This window comes from Artemia sp. Qi Xiang Cuo, chromosome 9 (assembly GCF_049724085.1).
Source record: "Artemia sp. Qi Xiang Cuo chromosome 9, ASM4972408v1, whole genome shotgun sequence".
NCBI lineage: Eukaryota > Metazoa > Arthropoda > Branchiopoda > Anostraca > Artemiidae > Artemia > Artemia sp. Qi Xiang Cuo.
In genome coordinates, this window is record NC_142802.1 from 28,747,657 (window position 1) to 28,775,463 (window position 27,807).

Consider the following 27,807-nt stretch of genomic DNA (forward strand, 5'->3'; position numbering starts at 1 on the left):
TTATCAAAAAAAATAAAAATTTGAAACTACAAAGTTTTTTCACCCTTAATTAGGAATAAGAATGAAATAAGAAGCAAATTTGTATCTTTTAAACGGATACTGGTAGTGTTTTCACCCCAAAATGTAAAAGTTTTTAAATATAAGTTTTACATTTAAAATGCAAAACAAGTTTTTTTGTTACTAATTGGAATGAAAGTAGTAGCCTTAAGGTATAGTTGATTTTCGTTGAAAATTTATTGACAAATAAAAGAACTCAGAACTCAGGAAGGCTTTAAAAGAGGACATGCAATTTACAGGTAATTAAATATTTTACAAGATAATTCTACTATAAATACAAGTTAAGTCCTTATGTAAAATACGGTAATGCAACATGTGATAATTCAAACTTTGAATATAGCAAATCCATCACAACAAAAAAAAAAACTCTAACTCTTAATTGGACACTGTTTTTAATCTTCATGAGCCTCAAATGTGTCTTATATATTCTAGAGCCTTTTTAGTTGGGTAAGTATCTTGCAGGAGCTATGGAAGTGGATCAGCATTATTTCTACTATTAAAAACCCTCACAAATCTGTGATGTTGTCTATGACTCCTTAACTTCCGAAATGACGGGAATACAGCGCCACATTCATCACATTTATGTGCATTAGGACCATCTGTATGTAACTTAATGTGAGATCTTAGGAAATCAGGCCTTGATATATATACACCACAGATTGGACATAATCGTTTTGGTGTTTTAACCCCTTCGTGCAACCTGATATGTCTGTTAAAAGAGCTTCTTATAGTGAAGCTTTTCCCACATAAGTGACATACAAGGGGTGTCTCACAATGTTTTGCTTTCATATGGTAGTTATGATGAACACGTGTTGGGGATATATGGTGACACAGATCACAGGTAATTGGCTGCACTTCAATTCCATGAATTGAAGATCGATGCATTTTTAATCGATGTGGCCCTTTGCAGATTTTACCACAGATATCACAATCAAATACACGACTAGCTGGGATACCATGGTGGACAGCACAATGATCGATGAAAATATTTCTGTTAGAATAACTTTCAAGGCATTTCTGACACTCATATAATAGATTTTTCTTGTCATTTTTGTCAATGGTTAAATCCACTTTTTTTAGTATATGAATCTTTTTAGATGGGTCATTTTTCAGATCCAAGTCCTCCACAAATGGGTCTTCAATAGAAATATGGTCTACTGCTTTATGATTTGCTTCATGAATGTTAGAAGTGCTAGCAGGCATTGACAAGTCTACCTCCCTAGTTTCAAATCTAAACTCAACTGGGTCATAAGCATTAGGTTTAAGGAAATACGAAAAATCGTCATCACTATCATCATTCGCCACATCTTCGTTGTCACCAACATTATTTTCTTCTATTTTACATTCAACATCACAGAATGTAGTATTGTCATCATCTTGACATTGCAGTTCTAAACGACATTCACTTGAGTTGAAAAGAATGGTACCATAAACACTGTGCACATGAGACTCAGTCTTGAAGCACAACCCACAGACCATTTCAGAATTATTTGCAACCAAAGTTGCTTTCAAAACTTCCGGACTTAAGGAAAGTAAACCTTCTACATGGAGTTGGACCATTGTAAATTAATTCACTGCAAAAAAAAGAGAAATACTTTTTGTAATCAATACTGAATGGAAGCATGGATGCAAAATGTAGAAAACCCAAGTGAAGCAGTCAATAAAAGGCACTTGATTGTAGCCAGTCGGTCCCTTGCAAAATCTCCAAGAGAAAAATATGTAGATAGCTGTCTAAAACTGAAGCTTTCAAGGTCATTCTCCAGACAAAACTCATTAGTAATATTTTTTATAAAATTAACAATTTGGTTCTGAAAAAAGAGCAAGAATCCAGGGATGGAGAAATATTCTGCAGTTCAATGGCAATGAAAACCAAGACTCGGTCTCAATTTTTGCAAGAAATGGCATTTTTTAAGTATTGAAAACTGCATGAAAAACAGTTGAGCGGACATAGCTAGCCTGTAAACAAAAACAAAACATATGAGGCTGAAAAGACGAACTTTTTAGTCCTAAATCGTGATTTTTGCAAGTTCAACATAATTTCACAAGTTTCCAGGATGATCCTAACACGAGAAGGGACTCTTTTTCTTTCAATATATGGGTGTCTCTCAGAATAAGAATCATTTATTGGCAAAACAACAATCGTAGTCATAGTCAAAATCAGACTAAATGCCGTTGCTTTTTACAAGTAAAATAAACAGACACACTGACCATTACTAGTTAAGAGCATTGACGATTAGAGGTACACAAGAATTGAATGACGGCTTTTCCTGCATTTGGGCACAAACATTCGGTTTTTGTAAGGGGTGTTAGCACTGACTAGCGCGGGTGGAGGGAGTGTATGAATTACGCATTTTGGATAAAAGGATGGAATCCCTGAATTCACTCCTATTATTTACTCAAGATTTCGATATAGGATATAACTGATGAGGTTCAATTTGGCTGACAGTTCCCTTGCTGACTGCTAAGACTGTTAAATTACTTTAACAGCATTATGGGCCGGAGAAAAAGAATTAGAAGAAAAAGGTACAACAAGATCATAACATGAAACTGAAATTTATAAGGAATCTGCCCATGAAAACTAAAACAACACCGGTTCCAAAATTAAGTTTTTGGGTTTCAGACATAAACCTCAACCCCCCAAAAAACTGGTATACTTTAAAATATTGGTTTTGTACACATATAAGCAATAAATAAATTAATTATTCTGATGATAGTTTTCACATGCCTATCTATAAAACTAGTTCAAATAATTTAATCCTTGAAATTTCCATTTCGTAAAATTTCTAAAAAATAGCGCATTAACGAAAATTAACAAAAAAATACATTTTAAAGTTTTCTTTGTTATAACGTCAATAAATCCAAAATTTTAAGACTTCATAGCTATCAATTTTATTAAACTGTCAATCTACATTCAATTTGTCCTTTTCAGTAATCATAGTTATTATGATAATTTTTTGTTGTTGTTTACATTTTGACAAACAAAAAACATTACTGGAAATAAAAATTGTTTTCAGTAAAGCACGCATGACGTTCTGGTCTTTAGAAAGCATAGCACTACTCCAGTTTGTTGTAATTTCTGTTCGTTTTAAATTTGCAGTGATTATTTATTGTAATTTCCTTTCTTTTTGCGTTCACTTTTTTTTTATTGATAGTGACTTATGTCTTTCTGTTCAAATGAGTCCCCTTCTAATTCTACAACCATTGGATCAATACAATCACCCTTCGAAAGAGCGGAAAAAATGAGATACATCACTTCTATCCATTCAAAAACGATACTTCCCCTTTTGTTCAAGGAGGCGACTGTATGGCTTCCGTCAAGGCTTGTTGACAGTGGCATTTTCAATTGTTTTTTTTTTTTTTTTACTGATCCTATTTGAGGGGCTTTAGGCTCTTTTCTGACATTCTCAGGTACTTCTTCTTGCAATTAATAAAATCAATATTCAGTAAAACCTGAATGAAAACAATAATACCTTATTAGTGTTATTTTTAAAACATTTGTCAACAGACAGGAAACCTGTTTTATTTCATATTTTAAACCTGTGATTTATGTGGTTTTTAACATTTCCAGCATTAAGTGATTGGTATATTCTATCAAAATGTCTTCTATTAAAATCAATGATATTCATTTTAGATTCTCTCAGCTGGTTGTACTATATAATTGGCTGTATACACCACTGATTCATTCATTTTTGCATTTCTTTTCAACTACCAAGTGTTAGGAGCAACATAGACTGTTCCAATCCCAGTTTCCAAGAATTAATAATCGTTCAGTAAAATTTTTCAGCCATAGTCTTTGAAGACACAAAACTTGTTCAACACTTTGTTTGCGGTGTCACCTCATCAAACATTTTCAAAAGACCATTCAACAGCACAAACTCAACTATTATAGCTCTGTTTACAATTTGCTGGTAGAATAGCTTTTCCAGCATACTGCATGGACAATGCAGATAGCTACTCTTCGTGTAGAAATATATAAATATGGAAAACGTAGATGAAATTAGTTCCATCGATATTTTTGAGATGATCAGGAATTCACTATGTATTTTTTTAAGCTAAAAAAACTCAAGGAAGTATTCCAGAAGTTTTGTTTGTCTATTACTTAAAACAAGCATTAAAATGATCCATAAAAATGGGGAAAATTGCAAAAGTTATGAAAAATAAAATGTTTCCGTTTTATTATTAATCTTTATTTTGTTTTATTTGCCAAGTTGTTTTAAGACTTTGCAGAGTCTAAAAGACTTAGCCAGAAAATGCCAAAAGGTTGTAAAAAAATAAAATATTTTCTTGTCCAATATTTACCAATGAATGGAGATTAAAAATACCTCTCAAGGTTCTGTGCTTTGATTGATCTAAAGCCAAAATGTGGTCCTCAAAGTTAGTCCTAAAACATTGCATTACTTTATAAAAGCTGCTTTAATCTAGCAGTGTCTAAAAGCTGCTTTAATCATACGAATACATATTAAGTACAAAGTGTTGCTATGTTTACATATGTTCCCAGACATAGGGATCATTTAGAGGTAGTGAGGGAAAGGAGTTACACACCCAGTAAAATACGTTTGATCAGTTATTTAAACAAAAAGTGTTTGTAAAATTATAAGGAAATACCATAATTTGTTCAAATTAAAAACAATTTTACTTCATTTTTTTATTAAATCATAATCTCAGTAAAAATAAATTAGGCTACCAGCCAATTTGAAAACTCTGCCGTCACCTTTCAAATACTTTACCGGTGAGGCGTCAGTACTTAAGTCTGCTATTGGGGAAAAAAGAGGGGTTTGACACCTACAAATGCAACCAGTGAATGCAAAAAAACTATAAAAAAAAAATCAATTTCTAACTCATTAAAAAAAAAATGATATAGTCCTTTTTTTTACCTCAAGGATGATCATTTTGGCCAACACTAGAGACATGTTGCAAAGAACACAGAAAATGGAATATAAATTTTCCAAAAATTGATATTTACAAGTAAATAGTCATAGCATTGGATCAGGACTAAGCTTCAAATTTTCTCACTGTTTTTATGCTACATCTAGCATACGGACATTTTATTTCCAAAACATTAATGCCTAAATTACCATCATGTCCCCAGAAATGGACCAGAAAACTCAGAAAAAAAAGTACTTATTCCTTTGGATTTCCTATAATCTTGATGTCTCAAAGACACATTATAAGTTGCTCCCCTTGTTTGGACCATCTTGACAGTATCATTTGTCAATATCATCACTGACATTAAATACAAGTGTAAATGGAAATAAGGAAGAATGTCCCAAACTGGTTTCACCCCCCCCCCCCCATGTAAACTAAAGACAAAGATTTGTAAAATATGAAGTATGACCCCAATGAAATATATCCTAGAGATGTGGCAGAATACATCCCAGGATTTCGTCAAAAAAAGAAAAAAAGGCTTTGCATCACAAACAGTTGAGCAAACATAGTTATGAACATTAAGAAAACAGTTGAGGCTAAAAATGTGTAGCTTTTACTAACTAATTTTTAAAGCTATTATTTCATTCCAAGAGCATCGTTAATAAGGAATGACACATTAGAATCAAAATACATAATGATATCATACATTTGCATTGCTTGAAAATTAAATCACGATTAGGATGAACAATATTTTGTGGTTTCAAACCCCTTCTTTCCATCCAAAAACCTTCTTCTAGAATGGTACTCTTCTAGAATGGTGGTTGTGTTCACTTAGTTCAAGAACATGCTAAACTTTGATATTTTATATGAGAAAAGGGAGATACTACCAAATTTCCACTAAGCACTAATTTTCCTCTTATGAAACTTCAAAAGAACAAAGACTGCTCAAGAGACAAAATAATGATGAATTTTGTAAGACATTTTTTCTATCTATCGTTGCATGTCTTCTCGTTAGCTTTCCAATGAAATTTACAGCCAACCACCTCAGAAACTTATTAAGTTTTTACTATCTTAAAGTTATACCACCGCCATTACGCCTAAATTTCGTGTCTAACATTTGCGAACTCCAAAATAATTACCAAAAACCATTTATTGAACTGTATTCAGAGGGAGCATCAACAGAAAAATGTAATTTCAATCGCACATCATTCCTCCTGATCTTAATCATCCTGCTGATACTCCCTTTGAGAACAGCTTAGCAAATAGGTTTTTGGCAATTAAGACGTGTAAAACTATCAGATACAACATTTAGTCGTAACAACGACGATATATAGCTTATCTTAAAAAATTAGCGTTTTGAGACATTCAGAAGTGAACTTTTTACATTTGTTTGGGTTTAGCATCAAAGCAACCGATTTACTTGTTGATTTGGTACTAAATAACTACCACCTTCTTCGAAAAGGATTAAAACCCGAACAACGCAGGATCTGTCAGTCATCAAAAATTAAATGTATTTTTTCGTCAAATTAGTCAAATCTATTCTAAAATAAGCTTTCTAAAGCTCCACGCCAGGTATGGAAGAAGTTCCAAAACTATCAGTAGCAGAATTCGATTATAATTTATTATAATTTTATAACTTGATATAATTTATTATAATTCAACAGAATTCAATTTTAATTATCAAATTAAAAAATATGAAAATATATTCTAATCAAAATTAATTAAAAACCTTTTTCATAGAGAACTAAAGAGCAAAGTTGAAACCTAAAACGATCAGAAATTATTACTTCGCAGATATACAAGAGAACCTACAAAACTAGCTAAAAAAAAAAACTGACCCGTGATACTTTCCTATATTTGTGGAGTTCTAAAAACTAGCGCTTTACTGAAAACACAAAATTGACACAAGTCCAAGAGTACAGTAGCCTGCAGGAAATTACTGAAAACACAAAATTGACACAAGTCCAAGAGCACAGTAGCCTGCATGAAACAAAAAACAAATCAATAGGACTTCCAATACTCTTTCACCGGAAAATCAAGCAATCACAGTTCTCAGTAAAGTGCTAGTTTTTAATATTTCACAAATATAGGGGAAACTTTGCGAGTAAGTATGTTTGAGTTAGTTATTCTGATATCAAACAGTTCGTGGTAACGAACTGTAAGTAAGGAGCAACCCGGCTCAATGGTAACCGAAACTCTAGAAAACGGGATTTTGATACCAATAGATACATCAAAAGAATTAGATTTTAATGCTGATTTCAAATATATAAGTTTCATCAAGTTTAGTTCTACCCATCAAAAGTTACGCGCCTGAGAAAATTTGGCTGATTTTCGAAAAAAGGGGGAAAGACCCCCCTAAAAGTTATAAAACTTTAATGAAAATCACACAACAATATTCAGCGTATCAGAGAACCCTACTGTAGAGGTTTCAAGCTCATATCTACAAAAATGTGGAATTTTGCATTTTTTGCCAGAAGAAAGATCACAGATGCGTGTTTATTTGTTTTTTTTTTCCAGGGGTGATCGTATCGACCCAGTGGTCCTAGAATGCCGTGGGAGGGCTCATTGGAAAAGAAATTAAAAATGCTTGTGCCCTTTTTAAGTGACAAAAAAATGGAGGGCAACTAGGCTCCCTCCCACGCTCATTTTTTTCTCAAAGTCATCCGATCAAAATTTTGAGATACCCATTTTGTTCAGCATGGTCGAAAATATGATAACTATGTCTTTTAGGATGACTTAATCCCCCAAAGTCCCCCGGGGAAGGGCTGAAATTTATGAACTTTACCCAATGTTAACATATAGTATTGGTTATTGGGAAGTATACAGACGTTTTCCGGGGGGGATTTTTTCTGGTAGTAGGAAGGGGGTGGGTCGGGGTTATGTGGGAGGATCTTTCCAAGAAGGAAGTTTTCATGGGAGAAAAAGACATCGCTATGAAGGGGGCGCCAGATTTCCCAGCATTATTTAAAAAAAGATCAGAAATTAAATTTAAAAAAACAAGTTTTTCAACTGAAAGTAAGGAGTAACATCAAAATTTAAAACGAACAGAAAATGATATGTATATGATTGGGTTCACTCCCTAGTCAATACCTCGCTCTTTAAGCCAAAGATTTTTTTAGTACTTTCCTAAGAGCTATTTATTCTAATTAACGGCCTTTGTGATTAAGCGGTCATTTTTAAAGAATTGGAACAAAATTAGAACTTTAGCTTAAAGAGCAAGGTACTAACTAGGGGGCGAACCCCCTAATACACGTATTAAAATATATGAATATAGAAGTTCGTTACGTAAGTTAATTCGTAGGTTACGAATATTTATTATTAATAAAAACGTTCGTAAATAAAATTAAACAAGTTTCGAGAAAGCCATTTAAGCAAATAAAAGGAAAATTAATATACAAATTTTGTTTTAATTACTCATGTACAGTGAGTCAAAATCAAAACCTGCATTAATTCAAAAACGTTCCAAAATTAAATAAAAAAAAACAAGTTTTTTTAACTGAAAGTAAGTAACGACGTTGAAACTTAAAACGAACAGAAATTATTCCGTATATAAAAGGGGCTGTCCCCTCCTCAACGCCTCGCTCTTTACGCTAAAGTTTGACTTTCTCACAACTCTATTTTTTTAAACAACAAAAAATTTTAGCGTAAAGACCGAGGCGTTGAGGAGGGGACAGCCCCTTTCATATACGGAATAATTTCTGTTCGTTTTATGTTTTAACGTCGTTCCTTACTTTCAGTTTAAAAAAACTTGTTTTTTTATTTAATATAGTACCGAATCTAACCTTGATGTAGTATCCCACATCTGGTTGTGAAAGTTACAGTCTCTTCCTAAAAAGTTATCCTTCTCACAGCAGTCAATTAGTTTTTTAAACAGAGTCAAATTAAAATCTACTGTTGCTGACTTATTATAAGCAGCTATGGATAACTATATATTATCTTATAGTTTTACTGTTATGAGCCCAACTTTGTTTTCCAAGCAAAAGGTAGAGTCACTTCCAGTCTCTCCCTAAAACAATGTCCAAGATATTGCAGAGAATTTGAAAACTCTGAAACATTTAGCGTCTTTTAGTTTACTAAGGTACGCATGGTGTTTCTGTGCGTGTTTTCTATCAAAACCTACCTGTGGACAATCAAGTACACAATTCAGGATTACTGTCCCTGTGGCTGATATCAAAGCCAGAGGCATATTTATTGGACCTTTCAACGATTCTGAGCAAAATACCACCTAGAAATTTTAATCAACATCATCAGGTGCAGCAAAAGGGCGTGGGTAGGAAGAAATATACCCACCATTCACTTTCGGCCCTTAAAAAGAACATTAAAACTCTCGATTTCCAATGGCATGAATCCCTATGAATTATCTACAGCCATCCCTTCTGCACAAAGTAGCCTGAGAAAGTGGTTAGTGGTCCTTTCACGCCCCTTTGCGGGGCTCAGGTATGAGGGGGAACCAACAATTTTTAATTATTTTACTTTGCGTATTGTACCCCTTAGCCCAAAGACTTGAGAATTTAAGCTTTAACCCAAGTGAGAAAAAAAAAGTTTTTAGCTTTGGCTCTTTTTTTTGGGGGGGGAGGGGGTCGACACACCATTTGTACATGAGGTTCCTCTTGGCGCAAGGATTCAAAACCGTAATTTCAAACTAATAAGGAAAGAGAAGCTTTTTGGTACATTGCTGGCCTCCTACCCCCCCCCCCCCAAAAACAAAATATTTAATCTTTTTTATCTGGAGATTGATCCAGAAACAATCTAGTCAGCACAACATCCAATATAAAAAAAAACCTCTCCCTTTTCCATTTGGATCCAACATAATTTTTGGGGGGTTTCAGGCTATTTTACAAAATTTCAATAATTTTCTTTTAACAATAAAGTTTACCATCAAGAATAATCAAAACAATAATTGTTATTCCTGAATCAGCATGAAATGGCAATTTTTCTCACTTCACAGTTGTTGTTTCTTCACAGTTTTTAACAAAATTACAAACTTTTGCTTAACATGGACTTTAATTTACTCTTTACTAGGTTGTGTCTGATACCACACAAAACTTTTCTGCAAAAATGCCTCAAACTTTTGTGAAAACAACCGGTAATTATTTTGATAAGATGTCTTGGCGGGGGGGGGGGTATATAGCAGAGAAAGTAGCAAAGAGTACTCAGGAGGAGGATTGGTTTTCCTCCAGTCACTTTCGAATCAGATATGACACTGGTACTTTTATTTTTCAATTGAATGTAGATTTCAAAGTGAACCCCCTTCCACACAAAGTGAATGAGGAAGAACTAAAAATGCAATACTGGAATGTTGCTCTATTGTTGTAGATTGTTCTATTTTCGTCTTGTTTGGATTAAGATGAATACCTTTGTCCAGTGAAACACAAGGTCAAAATATGGAATAGACTTTCCAAAGAGGAAACATTTATCTTTGTAAAATGTTTTGCCTTTCTATCTTGCTCGTATAAGTATGGCATAGAGGTTAGCCTACACCTCTGAAAAGCTTTTTCCAGAATTTCAATCTGATTAGGAATTCTATGTCTGAAAAACGGCTGATCTTCTGCTATATGAAGTAATAGCAGATGAATAAAATATTCTTTGTATTCTTCACCTGTTTTGTCAGAAGCCCATATGAATGGCTGTCAAAAGATTGTTCTCCTTAGCTTCAAGATGCTGAATCAAAACCAGGTATTTGGGTACCTCCTTCTGTTAAATGCTTTCAGTTACTTGCCAAAAATAATCAAGGTTGCTTATGAAAACTCTCAGTAGATTGCTTTCGTGTGGCTTTTTATTAACCAAGAAGGGATTACATAGAGTCAAGGCAAAGACAATTTTTCACTCAGTAGTAAACGTTGCTGAGCTATTCCCTTCATAAGAGAAGTCAAAACTCACGAATTGTCACCACTTTTTTCTGAATAATTCTCCTATTCAAAAACTTTTTTTCTCTTATCTTGTCAAAAAAAGGAAACAAAAAAAGAAGACTTATTTTATGACCAACATGGCAAATGATTATGATAACTACAGGTTTAAGATTGGGGCACGAGATAAATCATCTTTTCTACTTCTTATAGAAGAGAAATATAACACTTGAAACAAGACAATTCTCCCCGAGTCCAATATGAGACAGTTCAAGCTCTGGGTATAGTGATTCTACCACTACAAAATAGACTCTAACTCTTGATTGGGCCCTGCATTATGCCATTATGAGCCTCAAATACGTCTTAAATATTCTTGAACCTCTTTAGCTGGGTAAGTATACTGCAGAAGCTATGGAAGTGGATCAGCATTATAACTGTGATTAAAAACCTTCAAAAATCTGTGATGTTGTCTATGACTCCTTAACTTCCAAAATGAGGGAAATATAGCACCACATTCATCACATTTATGTGCATTAGGACCATCTGTATGTACCTTAATGTGAGCTTTTAGGTAATCAGGCCTTGATACATATACCCCACAGATAGGACATAATAATTTTAGTGCTTCAACTCCAGCATGTGACCGGATATGTCTGTTTAAAGAGCTTCTAACAGAGAAGCTTTTCCCACACAAGTTACAAACAAGGGGAACCTCAGAATGTTTTGCTTTCATATGGTAGTTATGATTAGCACGTGTTGGGGATATATGCTGACATAGGTCACAGGTAATTGGCTGCACTTCAATTCCATGAATGGAAGACTGATGCATTTTTAATAAATACAACTCTTTACAAATTTTTCCACAAATATTACAATCGAATACATGACTAACTGGGACACTGTGGATGGTAGAACAATGGTTGACAAAAGTGCTTCTGTTAGAAAAACTTTCCGGGCATTTCTGACAGTCATATATTTGATTTTTCTCGTCACCTTTGCAAAGGGTTAAGTCCACTTTTTTTAGTTTATGAATCTTTTTTGTTATACCGTTTATCGAATCCAAGTCTTCCACAAATTCTTCTTCAATGGAAATATTGCCTACAGCTTCATGATTTGCTTCATAAATGTTAGAACTGCTTCCAGGTATTGACAAATCTATCTCCCTAGTTTCAAATCTAGACTCAACTGGTTTATCAACATCAGACTGAAGAAAATATGGAAAATCTTCATCACTATCATCAGTTGCCACTACTGTGTTATTACCATTAGCATTTTCTTCCACTTTACATTCAATATCACAGAATTTGGTAGCATCTTTGTCTTGACATTGCAGTTCAACACAAAATTTGCTTGATTTGATAAGAAGTGTGCCATAGACAGTGTGTACATGTGACTCAGTCTTGAAGCAAAACCCACAGACCATTTGAGAATCATTTGCACCCAAAGATGCCTTCAAAACTTCAGGACTTAAGGAAAGTACACCTTCTACATGAAGCTGCACCATTGTAAATTAATTCACTGCAAAAAAGAGAAGAGCCTTTTTTAATCAATTCTGAATGAAAATTTGGATGCAAAATGTAGAAAACCAAAGTGGAGCACAAGTTGCTGAATAGAAAAAATTTTACTGTAGCCAGTGAGTTTCTTGCTAAATCTCCATGAAGAAAAACGTAGTTAGCTGTCTAAAACCAATACTTTAAAGGTCATCCTCCAAGAAACACTCATTAGCTGTATATTTTTCAAATCAGTAATTGGCTCTGGAGAAATAGAGCTAGAAACTAGGGATGTCTTGCAATTCAGTGATAATGAAAACCAAGATTTGCATACATTTTTACAAGAAAATAGCTATTTGTAAATTATTACAAACTTCTGTTTGTCTGAAAAATGTTTGCACTGTATAAGAAAAAGTTGAGCACACATAGTTATCAATAGTATTGTAATGTATGAACAAAAAAAAGACAACCTTATGATCATAAAATCCTGATGTTTTTAATTTGAACAGAATTTCACAAAGTTTCCAGGAAGTACCCTAGGCTGGTACTAACATGAGACGGAGGGATGAGGTCACTCTTTTCCCTTAAATATGTAGGTATGTCTCAGAAACACAGTCATTTATTAATAAAATAACAATGGGCAAAGCCAGGCTAAAGGCCATTGTTTTTTTACAAGTACATTAAACAAACTCAGTGGTGATATGAGTTAAAAACGCAGACAATAGGAGTCACAAAAGAATTCATATGACAGCTTTTGTGATGGGGGTTAGCAGTGATTAGAGCAGATGGAGGAAGTATTCAATCTTATTGTTGGGTCAATATTTTGATCTAGGATTTAAATGATAAGGTTTAATTTGGCTTACAGTTTAATTAATGATTTCAATTACTCTTAACTTGCTTTAACAGCATCATAACTGAAGAACAACATATTTAAAAAAAAAACAATGTACTATGAAATCATACCATCAAATTGAAAATTTCCAAGGAATTTGCCTATGAAAATTAGAACAAAATTGGTTCAAAAATAGACTTCAAAAATAGACCCCCCAATTCTGATGGGAGTAAAGAAAAGATATAAAACTACAAAAAAAATATCCAGTTAAAAAAAAGAAGATGCATACTAAAAGTTATTAATATCAATTCATATTACAGCTGGTAAAAGAATATTTTATTTTATACAAGCTACATCAGGATTTATATGGTCTTGCAATTGTCTTTTCAATCAAGCACTAGTTTTTCCAAATTCAACAAATATAAGGAAGTATTAGATACAGAATATTTAGAGTAGTTCCATAGATATAGCTTGCATACACCTGTGTTGCCAGATGGGCTTGTTTTCCGCCCCGTGGGCTTGTTTTAGCCGTCAGGGGCGGGCTGAATTTTGGAGTGGGCGTGGGGGCCAACGGGCGGGAACGTGGGCTTTTTTTTTTTTAAATGGGCTTATTGTGACTGAAAGTTTGGAACCAGATAAAAATTCGAAAATCACGGTGGTTCAGCTGTGGCTATAAACCAAAAAGACAAGAGCCCTCCTTTAGCGCGTGGAACGCTTTCTATTCTGAAACGCTTCCCCATTAGGAATTTATTTCTGCATGGCTGAGATGGCTCTGCGTTAGGAGTCTTACAAGGAATTTTATTGCTGCTGAGATTAAGGCAAGACTTGAATTTTATGCAGATCTATCCTTTTTTAATTAGTTTCATTTTAAAACATTCTCAAACTTACACATTATACAATAAACCTGACAAAAAGCTGTTTGTCACACTTACAAGATGATACAAAAAAGCATGACTTGATGTTCAGCTTTGTCATAAAGATGAATCATGACAGGTAGGCCTACATTATCACCATTATCTATGTTTTTTCAAAACTTATATTGAAAATATATCTTACGTTGTTCAGATTGGTACTGCTACTCCCCCCCAAAATTCCTATAACGTAAGGCCTTCTGCATAGTGCAGTCCTGAGCTGTCCTATTCTCACTTTTCCTCTGCGTCATGAACATACCTTATACTGATATACAATTTGCTGATGATTTAGTTTACCTTTGAGATTGCTTGATCAAAGCTATAAAACACTTATCAGATTCAAAATTTTTAGTCAAAAACCACACCTACCCACTGAACCTCTTAAATCCACTATCATACAATTCCACCAAAAGCACCCAAGGCTGATCACATAAATCATTTAATCCTACTACTTGACCAAAACTTAATTTTCACCTCCCAGGGGTGGAGCTTGGGTTTTTAATTGGATGAAGGGGGTATAAAGAGTATGCCAACAAAATTGTCCAGTGTGCTGACAAATGCTGACACATGGGCTAAATTAGACTAAAAACATAACCTAAATTTTAAGGTCTCAGCACTGCGCACCAACACCTTGGAACTTTAGGGAGGAGGACTCCCCTCCCCCTTAGCTAAGCCCCTGTTACCACCACATTCAAAATCCAATTAAAAAAAATGTTACAATGTAGGAAAATTCGTAATGATATAAAGACAACTATCTACACCTTAGACTGTAATGAGAAGACTGCTTATAAAAAGATTCAACAGCATAAAATTAAAACCATACAAAATTAAATAATCTACCTCATATTTAGTCTACAGAAAATCACATATACCAAGTTCCTGCAGATAGAGAGTGGGCTATCAACAATAACTAACGGAAGAGGCCTGGCTTTCAAACACCTCAATAAACTTCCATTTAAGGAGAATTCCCTAATTTTTGTAGATGGTTCAAAAATGGATAATATGGTTTCAGTATATCCTCCTTCCTTTATTATAGCCCTTGTTGAAAACCATTCGATAATTTATGTACATTGTCAGTTAGAATGATGACATAAAATGGACTTTGAATATATTTGAATGATTTATTGTCTACATCTAATTTTGGAAATTCTATGATTAATTCATATTCAAATATCAAGCCTCAAGTTCCTAGATATGACTTCAATTTACTGTTTAATACCCTCAGATACGCTTGCTCTTAAGGGTGTAAAGATGTACCTAAAATGATATCCCTGGCCACTCAGGTATTATTTGTAACCATTGCACAGACAGAATTGCTAAGAATTCCCTGAACATAACCAGTAAAGTTGGAGACCCATCCACCAAAGAAATATCTCTTGACTTATTTCCTTACAAATTTTATTCCAAAATCTGTACGGGCCCAAATGGCTCAATGCTACTAAGATCTCCATTCAATGTTCTTTCTAAACATGCTAATCACTCCTGTTGCAACTGCACGTCTGCCACCCCCCATAATGGGACCAAATAGCATACAGACATAGGCCGTATAAAAAAATTGCTGATTTGTTTTAATTGGCTTTATTTGGCATAATAAAGTAACTGTTGATCAGAAACAAGTGGAAAAGATAAAGGCAAACACATAAAATTATCAAACTTCTGTATAGAGTTTCTAATGAAATATTTCTTCTTTTTTCTATTTGATTTCTGGCCAATAATAAACCTTAGTCAAAATGTTTACAGCATGCGATCTTTTACTATAGACCTATAGTAATAATAATAATTTATTTACACGCTAAACATACAAAATGCAATAAGAGTAGAGTAAATGTAGTTTTTTTTTCTTAGCTAGGTAGGAGTTTAACACTCCACCCAATGCACCTTTTAATGTTCTTTGCAAATATAATAATTGTTTCCTTCACAAATTTGATTCTGAGCCATTAAAATTACACCTTCTTCCTTATTAGAATACAGCTACCATAACTAGAATTCTGAGAACTTCTCATTCTCATTCTGAGAAATACTTACTACCTCATTCTTAATAGTGTTTTACCCCCCCCCCCCCCTGATGGATAAATACACTCCACTATACAAATTTGAACTATATTCTTTAATAGTATTACTCTTCCTTTTTTATTGTTTAATCAAATAAAAAAAAAGGATATTTAACAAAATTAAAGAGTAAAGCTATGTCATGAGCAGAGCAAAAAAAAAAACTAACAGAAATTATAATGAACAATGAACTAACAGTTAAAAGAAACAGATATTAAACTTAATAAAAAATGAAACAAATAATGAACTTATAATGTACCAAAATTAAAACTGATATTCAATACAAAACAAACATAAATTATTAGAGATATGAACTGGGAAGTCGTCCCCCTTACACTCCAATTATAGTGAGAGTGTCAGATGTGCTTTACTGAAAGCAATATATATTTTAAGTAAATTTTCTTTTATCACTATAACATTGAGAAATAAATAGATTAACAAAAGCTCTTAAAATTAGTGCGATTATATCTGGTTCCATCAAGCTGATATACACAGAATTTAGATATAAAATAGTTTTTTTATTTTATTTTTTAAGCATGTATATTTACTTTTGCTTAATCTTGATTGTTATTGGATTTCTAGGTTTCAATTATTATAGTTTTATTTGATATAAAAATTAATTTGGTTTTTATTTTTTATAACATCAACAACAACAAAACAACGAAAAATAAAGTCCCAGGACTAATCAATGTTAATAAAAAAAAGAAATGGTGTTTTCTTTTGCTTTTCTTTACAAATTCTAAACTGTACTTCATTGAAAACAATGTGCATTTTGAACAGTTTAATTTTTAGAGGGCCATATCTAGTTTTTTTTATCGGGGGAGGGGTATGATTTGTTGGGGAGGGCGGGGGGCTACAAAACAACTTTACAAAATGCATCAAAATTTTTTTATATGCATTGTTGTAGCTTTTTACGAGTAAACCCTCGAGCGAGGGGGGGGGGCTGGAGCCTGGTAACATTCTTCACTCTGGATACTTTGTTTTGGATATTTTGTTCAAAAGAGGTTACAAAAAAAAACATTAGAAAACACATCGAAATTTTTTTATTTGTATTTTTTAATTTTTTATGATTAAAATTTAATCTTTGGGGGGGGGGGGCCTGAAGCCTGGTAAACCCTTTGCTCAGGGTTTAGGGTAAACCATTAGGGGTGTTGTACAAAAACGACTTTATGCATCAAAATTTGTTTATACGCATTTTTGTAGCTTTTTTAAAAGTAGAATTGAACCTGTGGGTAACAGGGGGGGGGGGCATTATTAAAGCCTGGTAAAACCCTTCATTCTGGATCCTTTGTTTTGAGTATTTTGCTTGAGGGGGGCTACGAAAACTTTAAAAACACGCGTAAATTTGTTTACCTGCACTTTTGTAGCTTTTTTCCTCTTCCTTCCATTGTAAACAAAATGTTGCTAAATTTATAATTCTTAGTTAAGTTGGCACAATCCTCTTCTTCTTCTAGTTGAAAATAGAATGTTGCTGAATTTATAGTTGTAAAATTTTCCTGCTCAATCATCCCCATAAATACGACGTTTAATTTTTTTCACAGACCCCACTGCCTTTCTTTTACGAACACATAAGAGCTTCAAATAGGGACAAGTCCTTTATTAGACAGAAAAAAAAAACAAGAGTTCTGAATATTTCGAAGACACAGTCGGTCTCCATTATTAGCAGAAATACTAAAGTTTTTACAACTATATTTTTACAAATTTTACAGAAAGATTGGGCCAACCCTTTTAAGAATTCAACATAAATTAAGGAACTCAAGACTGAATGAACTCAGTTAATGAACTTTTTAAGTCAATGAACCAGAAAAATTCAGTGATCCAGAAGTCGTTACGTTTTTTTTTCAGCTTTCGAGCAGTGCACTCGTATAAGGATTAAATATAAAATATACTCGTATAAGGATTAAGGATTAAATGTCACCCAGCTAACATTTCCGTTTCAGACTCCTCTGTTTTGAATTCTTCAATGGAGTCACAGAAAGTTGATGAGATCAGTATAAGATCACTAGCGGACAATATATCGACGATTTTAACTGTGATACAGTCTAATTCAACAACATTACATGACCTGAGATCTTCTGAAAAAGGCCTTAGAATCTAGACTCGGTGTGCTCAAGGGGTTCTATAAAGAACTGGCCTTAATAGTACCAGGAGCGAGAAACTTTGAAAAATAAACAAACATTGTAAAGAACAAAATATCTACAATTCATAAAGATAGCTCAAAACTCTCGAAAGAGTGGAGGAGAGTCAAAAAAAGCTGAAGAAAACCAGAAAACAGGAAAAGGCAAAAGAACAATGTTATTTAGAACATGGGAGTGAACAATGAAAAAGACACGAAAACGGGATTTGAGAAGTTAACAACGGATGGTCCTGAAATGGCCCTGGACTTCAGATATGGTGTAAAATGTATAGATACAGAAAAGACATTTATAATGATGTAAATAGAGAATTTGGAAACAAGAACCTTGATTTTGAAAAATGCGAAAAGAATAAAAAACAAAAAAGAAGTAATTTTTGCGAAAGTTTTCATGACTGATGATGCTCCGCAGGCAGTGAGGGAGGCGAGGAAAAAGCCTTTAACCAGAAGCAACGTTCTAATTAAAAATGGTGTCAAGCCAGTGGATATTTGGGTGACAAGATCAATATCCCCAGCTTCATATATCATATTTGGACATGTTGATACCCCACAAAGAATTGCAAGTGAAACTCTAGGCAAATAGGAAGTGGAGTCAGTGATTGAAAATTACAAAAAAGGATTGAAAGGGAAACATAATAATTATATGCAATACGACCAGCCAACTGGGTCAGGGACAAAAGTTGTGGCTCGGGTTCTGGCAGTCGTTTGGCTGTAGATACATAGGATAAGTTGGACCATGGATATAAAAAGAACTTCAAAATAGTGCATTTGAACACCCAAAGAATATAGAGTGAAAAATGGCAACATTTGTTAATAAAAGAAAAAGGAAAAATTGACTTGGCATGCGTTGTTGAAACGTGGCTATAAGAACCAAAAGTGTTTGAAGGATATGAGCGTTATAGAGTGCATAGAAAACAATCTGATAATGAAAAAATATATAGTATTGTAGCAATGTTAGTTTCCAAGAATTTTAGTGCAACTACGAAGATATATAGGTTGAAAAGTAAATCTTGTAACTTGGTTTGGCTTAGAGTGTGTTTTGCTTGCATTCCAGTTATTTTTGTGCTGTTTATTCCCCCAGTAACAAGCTCTTTTTCGGAAGAGGATACATGGTCAATTTTAGAACATGAAAAACGTAATTTTTCAAAAAAAGTTTCTGAATCATAGTTTTTGTTTCCTGGGGGACTTTAATGCTTATACAGGGGCGTGTGTAGAAATTTTACAGGTTTTGGGTTCTGTTCATGATGATATATCCACTGTTAATTTAGAAGATATTGTTAAAACTTTCCCAATGAGGACAAGTAGCAACCACACCCGTCGTAGATATAATTGGGGCAAAAATTTGCTAGAATTTTGCGGGTATGAAAATTTAATGTTATTAAATGGTAGATTTGAAAATGATAAAAATCTAGGGGAGTTTACTTGTTTGTCGGGGCATTCTCCAAGCATAATTGATTAGATTTTAACTAGTCTGTCTTTGAGTGAAAGGGTGGTAGATTTTGGTGTATTAATGGTCGTAGGTTCCGATCACTTTCCTATCAGTGCAACTTTAGAGGTCGTGGAAGCAGCCTCAACAATTAAGGAGAATAGTAGTAAAAGTAGATCTCATCCAGGGGGTGGACTTCATAAAATACTAAGAGTGGAGGAAGATGAACCAAGATTTACTGGATAGAAGTCTAGAATTAGCCCAAGAAGGGAATGTTGATTCAGCGCTAGATATTTTGGGTATGGTAGTTTACGGTGCAGAAGAGAAAATATGCAAAAATAGAGAGAACCAGGCTATTAGGATATTCTATGATGAAGAATGTAGGATTAAAAGGGAGGAAGTTTAGGCACTGAAGGTATTGAAATTAAATGAAGAAGGAGATGATTTTCAACAACTATATCAGAATTACAAGAGGGAGAGAAAGGAATATAAGAATCTTATAAAGGTAAAAAAAAGGAAGTTTGAGATTGAAAAAGCTGAAAGGCTAAAGTCAGTCTTTAGAAAGAATGAATCGAAAGAGTTTTGGAAGCTTGTTAAAGAATCAACTGGGAATACAAATGAAGAAAAATGTGCAATCGAGGCAACAAGATGGCCGGACTACTTAGAAAATGAAGAATTAGAAGAAATCAGGAGCTACACATCCGATGGAAATTTAATGTGCAGGGACATGTTTGAGGAAGAAATTATAAAGACCAATGAAGGAAGAGGACTACGAATTTTTAAATCTGTCACCAAGGTATGTATCGACCTTGCTCAACTCAACACACTACAAACAAGATGCTTTATGAATACTGCAGTCTTGTGTAACTTGGATTTTATCCGCAAGTGTGACTGTGACTTGGGCATTAACTGCATCATATATAGTTATCGTTCATGATGAATCGATTGGTCACGTGTGCAGAATCATTCAAATCTCCATGCCAGAAATAGTTAAGACCATGAAAAAAATGAAGGGTAATTCAGCTCCTGGTTTAGACGGAATCCCAATGCAAGTATGGAAATGGGTAAAAGTATGGGTCATCCAGATCGTCGCTTTAACATTTTCGTCCATTATCAACAACCCCCAATGGCCAGAGCAATGGCATACATCTGTCACCATACCGTTATATAACAAAGGAAATAGTATGAATCTCAGGAATTACCACATGATCAGTTTGGGCAATGGTGTAAGCAAGCTTTTCGCGAAAGTGTTAGGGAATAGATTAGATAAGTGGCTAGAAAAATCACAGAAAGTTATCGAAATACAAGCAGGATTTTGCGAAAATTATAGTACTATAGATCAAATTTTTATTTTAACAAGTCTATTTAGGAAATATACCAGGAAAAAAGAGGATAAGTTATTTGTGGCCTTTTTGGACATAAAAGGTGCTTTTGATAGTGTAAATAGGGAAATTCTTATGTGTTGTTTGATTAATTCAGGATTACCGCGTCAGTTTGTGCGAATTTCATTGCAAATGTATTTGACGGTAAAATTTGTTGCGCAGATTGGTAAGGAAACATCGAGGGAATTACTTAGGAGGTTAGGGGTAAAACAAGGTTGTACTTGTCTCCAACGTTATTTTCGTTGTATATTAATCACATTTAAAGATATTTAAGGGAAAGGAAAGTAAGTGAATTGCAATTATTTGATAAAAGAGTGTCTGCACTTTTGTAGGCCGATGACATAGCTTTATTGGCAAATAGTAGAGAGAATCAATAGAGAGTGTAAAAAAGTATTTTAAGGAAAAGAGACTGGTTTTATATCAAGAGAAGTCAGCAGTAATGTTTTATGCAAGGGTAACGAAGGCATCTGAAGAAAATTTTAGTTACGAGGGGGGGTATAAAAGTAGTGAAAGAGTATGCTTACCTAAACTGCAGACTTGGTTCAAATGGTAAGTGGACAAGAAACATAGCTCTAATGTCAAGTAAAGATAAAAGTTTAACTGGTATATTTTCAAAGACCTATATAAAGGATATAAGAGCAAATGATATCAAGCTACAAAAGCGTATTTTTGCCAGTAGGTTAGAACCTGTTATACATCCTGGGGCAGAGATATGGGGACACCAAAGAGGGGATGGAAATGGAGAGTATACCGCAGCATTATTTCAAAAGATTAATAGGGTTAGATAAAAAGTTAAAAAGCATTGTTATAAAGGGTTTACCTGGGTCTTTTTAGCTCAAGAAATAAACAGTTAGTACGCGTGGTAGGTTATTGGGAAAAAAATTATGGCTATGCTAGATTATCAGTTAACAAAAAAATGCTTTCAACAAAATGTTATTGGACAAAAGTAAAGATTCTTGGCCTGTGCAAATTAATAGTATACTAGACAAACGTGGGTTTTCAGGCTGGTGGAATGATAGCATTGGACCTGGGCTGAAACAGGATTGATTGCAAAAGCTGTGGAAAAAGTGCTACAAGATCAAGAGATCCAGGTTTGGCAAGAAGACAAGGTTAAGTCACAATCCCTTTGAATATATAGAAACATTAAAAAAGCCTGGGGAGACGAAACATATATAAACTTGGGCTCCAAAATGATACTTTAAAATGGGTTTATCAGTAAGAGGGAATTTTATGCCACTTGGGGGGAGAAGAAAGTATTTGTCTAGTAGTGATCATAATAATGTTTCCACCAAATAAAGGAGTTGAAGAGAAGGTTTGAGGAAAATTGGCTGAGGATGTTAAGGATAACCCTAAATCTTTCTGGTATTATGCCACTCAAAAATGTAGCAGCAGACACACAGTCCCAGATATCCTTCACAATCAGTTGCTGATACTGAGCTGAAAGTTGAAATTTTCAACCAATATTTCTCATCTGTTTTCCCCTCCAATACCAGTATTGTTTATGCCACACCTCCTTTATATAATGTATCACATAAGATGGAACCAATTCTGATTACTGATAGATTGGTTCTAAAGGAACTTGCATCCCTCAAACTGAATAAATCTGCTGGTCCAGACAGCAGTCACCCATGTATCCTACATGAATATTGTAGAGTTTTCTGTCAGCCTCTTTCCCTGTTTTTTAAAGTTATCATTAAATCTTTCTAGACTACCTCAGGATTGGAGAACTGCACATATCATTCCTATATTTAAAAAAGGTAGAAAGGACCTTGCTGAAAATGATTGACCCATTAGCATGACATCAGAAGTTGCTAAGGTTCTTGAAAGAATAATTAATTTTGCAGTTGTTAAACACCTTGAAGAAAATATTGTTTTACATAGTTCACAACATGGCTTTTGTTCAGGAAGATCTGTTGACACCAATCTCCTTGAATTGTATGATCATTTCACCAATTTGATTGATATGGGGATGCCTGCTGACATGATTCTGCTTGAACTTTCTAAATCTTTTGAAAAAGTGTGTCACAAGTAGACCCTGGCGCCGCGCCGACGGATCGACCGAACGCCGCCGACGAGAGGCCCGGTCGAACGCCACCGAAGTGTTGTACTGCCGCCGGCAGAGGCGGCGGCGTTTGGTCAACTTCAAATTAATTTTGCGGCAATTCTTTATTGCGTCAACCACGAAATCGGTGCTTTTTCTTCTCGTGTGGTTTAGTATTTCCATTTGCCTGATTAGAAATCAAGCAGGGCTTGTACTAATCCTGAATTTTCGGGGTATTTTCCCAAAAATCTATGCGTCACCCCGAAAAAAATTTTGTTCCCCGAATCCCCGAAAATCACGCAATCACGATGCCACCCCTAACGATTTATCACCGGTGACTTCCCCTGCCAAATATTACTTTGCATACCATAATTCTTCACTACTCTCTTGTTCATTAATTTTCGTCTCTTTTGTTACTTTGCATAAAAACCAGACAGATACAATATGCAAATATTGTAATATACACAGTTCTTCATATGTGGACAAAAAAAGAATCCTCTTTATGAAATGAGTTTAAGTCATTTCGAATGCAGTTTCCTAATCGCTATTTCTTACATTATTCATAGTCAAGAATTTTATTTTCAAGTTGAATAGAATTATAGAACGCATTCACTACTATACAGCCTCAGCCTTCAGTTGGATTTTGAAATTGACAGCAGACAGATTGTTTCTACAGCTGAATTGTAAGTTTGCAGATTTTTTTTTTTTTTTTTGGTGTTTTTAGATAAGATTTTCTTAATGTTTAATACTCAATTGTTGAACCCTGATAGAAAATACAAAAATACCCCCCCCCCCAAAAAAAAAAAAATTCTATTGAGACAAAATTTAGCTATAGACTAAGCTATGTACAAGGTTGGGGAATTAAAGATTGAACCAGAAGTTACCCGAAAAATATACTTCATAAATAAATTGCAGTTTATTCCCTATAGGGGGGGGGATAGGGGGGCTATCATTTTTAAATGATAATACCTCATTTTTTTATTGAAAGCAGGGATGCCAAAAAGATAATTATTTTTTTCATTTAAAGTGGAGACAGAAAAATTGATATCAAATTCCCTGGAAAACAATTGAAATATTTTGATAGACCCAGGGCCCCCCATGAAGACTTGCCCATTGTCTTGCGTATTTTGGAATCTCTCACATAACTCTGACCTAATTTAGTTGTTGTGTGTGCTATATAATTAACGGTTTCTTTAAATCTCACTGGATTCTAATGTGAATCCCTGACTTAGTTTTCCAATAATTTGAGTATATCTGAACAATTTCAACATTTTTATTGTTGTCTTTGTATCCCTTTACTCATACCCTCAATTTTTTTTCAAGGAACACTAAGCTGTTAACGTTATTTTGCATGTTTGTTTGAACCATACAGTGACCTAGTTAATTATTAAGTAAATTATTTTTCTAATGAAAGCTGAGACGATATCCTATCAAGGTGGTATCCAGGGGGTGGGGGGGTTGGGAGGTATTACATTTAAATGATAATACCTCGATTTTTTTTGAAAGCAGGGGTGCCAATAAGTTAATTATTTTTTTATTTATTTAAAGCAGAGACGGTGTCCTATCAAGATGGTATCCAGAGGGGGGTGGGAATAGGGAGTTATAATATTTAAGTGATAGTACCTTGATTTTTTTTTTATTGAAAGCAGGGATTCCAAAAAGTTGAAAAGTTGACAAAAATTAACAAGATTTTTGTGAGTTATACTTGATACAGCACTTGCATGATTTTGTTGTTCAAAGGGAAAGGGACATATGCATCCAAACCGTTTTTTTTTCTTATTGATGAAACGGGTTTACTTTGAAAACATTCGTTCATAAGTACCACGCAGATTCACACTAAAGCGAATTGGTGTGACAAAAGCGATATTGACATCCCCACCTAACGTTGTGCTTGAGTGACAATGGCACCCTTTGTCCAGTGCCCAAGTTACATTAAAAGGCCAGGTCATAATAAAAGCTCTCAATTTGGGAGGTTCAAGGAGGTCTTTGACAGTCTTATGACCTCAGGGTACTCGATGTTGCAACATTCTTAAGCATCTACAGTGGTTTAAAAAATTCGATCACCCCACAAATGATTACCAAAAATATGCACAAATGTAACATTTGGAATATTATGACACTTTTTTCAAAGCTTTGAAGAAAAGCAAAAAAGGCTAAATACCCCTACCTATGCTTAAAAGCTATTTTAAAAAGAAACTCTTTGGAGATTTCCATGGATAGGACCATAGCAGAAACTTTGATCCTGGGTGGGGATCGAAGAGGAGTCTTTGAGCATTTTGACCACATGTGACTTTTTGTTGCGACTTTCTTAAATTTGGCAATTTTCGTGAGCATTTGGAAATCAAAGCTTAAACTCAATAACTGATACTAAGTGTCCTACCATTTTACTTGGATTAAAAGTGACAAACTAGGATGAAAATTCCAACATCTTCCTGGAGCTACTTCAGTCTACATATTATTTCATTTAATTACATTTCAAACGGATGAGCTCTTCATTTTTTACCAAAGAAAATAGCTGGCACTTCATTTTTCTTCATACCAAATAAATCATTAAGTGTTTTTTGTTTCATTGTAATTGAAATGTTCTCATGTGAAGTGTTCATCATATATTTTTCAATTTGATAAATTTACTCCTTTTAGATGCAGTTTATAATTTGACTGATATTATTTATATGTTTATAATTTGGAATGAATCCCCAAAAGAAAAAATGAATAATATCCAACAGAGCAGCCAAAAGCAATAAAAAAGCAGCAGTTCAGCCTTAGCCTACATGACATATATTCTATAAAGAACCCAAAAAAAACTTTTAAATGAATTATTTTTTAAATTGTTATTAAAAACCAGTTTTTAATGCAAGGAAGGCTTTTTAGGAATCCAAAAGAGCAAAAAAAAAAACAATCAATATCAATGTCACCCATTTCAACTGTTTTAAAGGTGACAAAACAGATATAGGCAAAGGGCATTATAAAACAATTAAGCTTCTAAGTTCAAAGTTATATTCAAAGTTTTTACCCAGATAACTGATGAATTTTTTGATACGGTATTTGAAGTTTTGTATGCAGTAATGCTCAATGAAAAAAACTACTAATTTTGATAATTATTTATGTTAAGAATACATAGCTAATAGATACTTCAACTACTAGTATCATGCAAGGGTTCTGAAATGTCACAGCCATTTCGTTTCTACCAGATTTCTACTTCTCTTGATGAATAACAAAGAAGACCAGTTTCCAGCCAGCAGCTTGTAAATTTTTGAACTCATGAATAGGCTCAAATCTGTTGCAAATTTAAGCTGTTATTTGAGAAAGACTGATGAAAACATTAATGTTTGCAGTCAACATTGATTGCGCCGGCGGCGCGCTGCCGACATCTTACCGGCGGCGCGGCGTGGCGCGCTATTTTTGGCCCCGCCGCCGCCGGTCTTCCCTCATCGGCGCGGCACCAGGGTCTAGTCACAAGGGACTTTCAATTAAATTATGTGCAGTCAAGCTTGAAGAGAAATACCTGCTCTGGATCCTTGATTTTCTTTATTTGTGATCTAAATGTGTTCAGTTATTTGACGAATCTGGTAATTGTATTCTTTCTTCCTCTATGCATGTTCTGAGTGGAGTTCCTCAGGGAAGTGTTTTGGGTCCTACACTATTTAATATCTTCAACAATGGTGCTCCTTCTACCATCAGCAGTCAATCAACTTTCTATGCAGACAACCTGAAGCTTCTTGGAGCAGCCTTGTCTTGTGAAGATCATGCCCTGCTGCAAATTAATCTTCAACTGCTGGGTCAATGGGCTGAGGCCTGGCTTCTTGAATTCAATGTTGCAAAGTGCCATACCATTCACTTTGGCAAACTGAATCCATGTCACTCTTATTTTTCTTAGGCCACCCACTCTCCTCTATAAATAATGAGCAGGATCTTGGTGTCACTATTGACAATGAACTAAAATTCAGCACTCATGCTAAGAGGTCTGCTGCTTGGGCTATTACAACTATGGGACTGATTAAGTGTACTATTTCCACATGCTCCCCAAAAGTCATTAGTCTTCTATATAAGGGAGTTGTGCATCCTAAGCTTGAAGTTGGATTGCCTCCCCATATTTAAAAAAAGACATAAAAGTTCTTGAAGATGTGCTGAGACTTGCCACTAAAGTGATGTCTGGCATACTGGAGCTTTCCTACCCTGTAAGATTATCAAAGCTGAATCTCTCTACACTTGTTTACAGGAGAAATAACAGTGATGCCATTTTAGCCTGCAAGTTATTGGAGACTAATACTTTCCCAGCATTATTCCCTACTGCTGGTACCAACTCAAGAACTAGAGGTCATCAACTGAAACTCTTCAAGCAGTCTACAATATCTAGAGTCCATGCTCAATTCTTTTCAGCATAAATTGTCAACAGTTGGAGCAAACTATCCAATGAAACAGTTATTACTGAATCTTTTGATGTTTTCAAATGAAGGTTAGGTGCTGATGGTCCTCTAGAGTGTAAACTCAATTGACATGCAACTGATCATGGAACAGCACCTGGTCACTAAAGAACTTTGTGTACAGCTCTAGTCATCATTCTGGAGCTCTCCAAGGAGAAATCCTTAGATTGCTCCTAGTTGCCATTTGAGGTAGTAGTAGCAGTGGTATTAGTATTAGTAGTGGCATGCACATACTGCTTTTTGGTTGATTGATCTTCCCCTTTGAGCATTTTCCAAAAGTTCCAACTTAATACCCAAATCAATTCTTAAGATACACTCTTTTGACGATCTGCATGCACATAGTGTTTTG

At 34.4% G+C, this 27,807-nt stretch overlaps 2 protein-coding genes across 3 annotated transcripts in view; both read right to left on the reverse strand.

Annotated features, from left to right (window-relative positions):
• The window catches only part of LOC148948531 (uncharacterized), a 51,167-nt gene that overhangs the window by 17,476 nt on the left and 5,884 nt on the right, over window positions 1-27,807 (reverse strand). The window contains exon 2 of the mRNA XM_089094960.1: window positions 9,044-9,148. The gene's annotated coding sequence lies outside the window, so the exon portion shown is untranslated. The remainder of the gene's footprint in view (window positions 1-9,043; window positions 9,149-27,807) is intronic.
• Window positions 507-11,906, reverse strand: LOC148948533 (uncharacterized). Of its 2 annotated transcripts, none has more exons than XM_089094444.1 (2): window positions 11,817-11,906; window positions 507-1,631 (listed from the first exon to the last, which is right to left on the reverse strand). In XM_089094444.1, the coding sequence occupies exon 2, from the start codon at window positions 1,615-1,617 to the stop codon at window positions 523-525; it is 1,095 nt and encodes a 364-aa protein (XP_088950570.1). In that variant the 5' UTR covers window positions 1,618-1,631; window positions 11,817-11,906; the 3' UTR covers window positions 507-522. The 2 variants fall into 2 exon arrangements, with proteins under 2 accessions (XP_088950570.1, XP_088950571.1); XM_089094445.1 differs by lacking the exon at window positions 11,817-11,906 and adding an exon at window positions 10,523-11,175.

What these genes read in the sequence shown, in the direction of transcription:
- LOC148948533 (XM_089094444.1), bottom strand. Translation starts at nt 1,617, where the DNA reads ATGGTCCAACTCCATGTAGAAGGTTTACTTTCCTTAAGTCCGGAAGTT.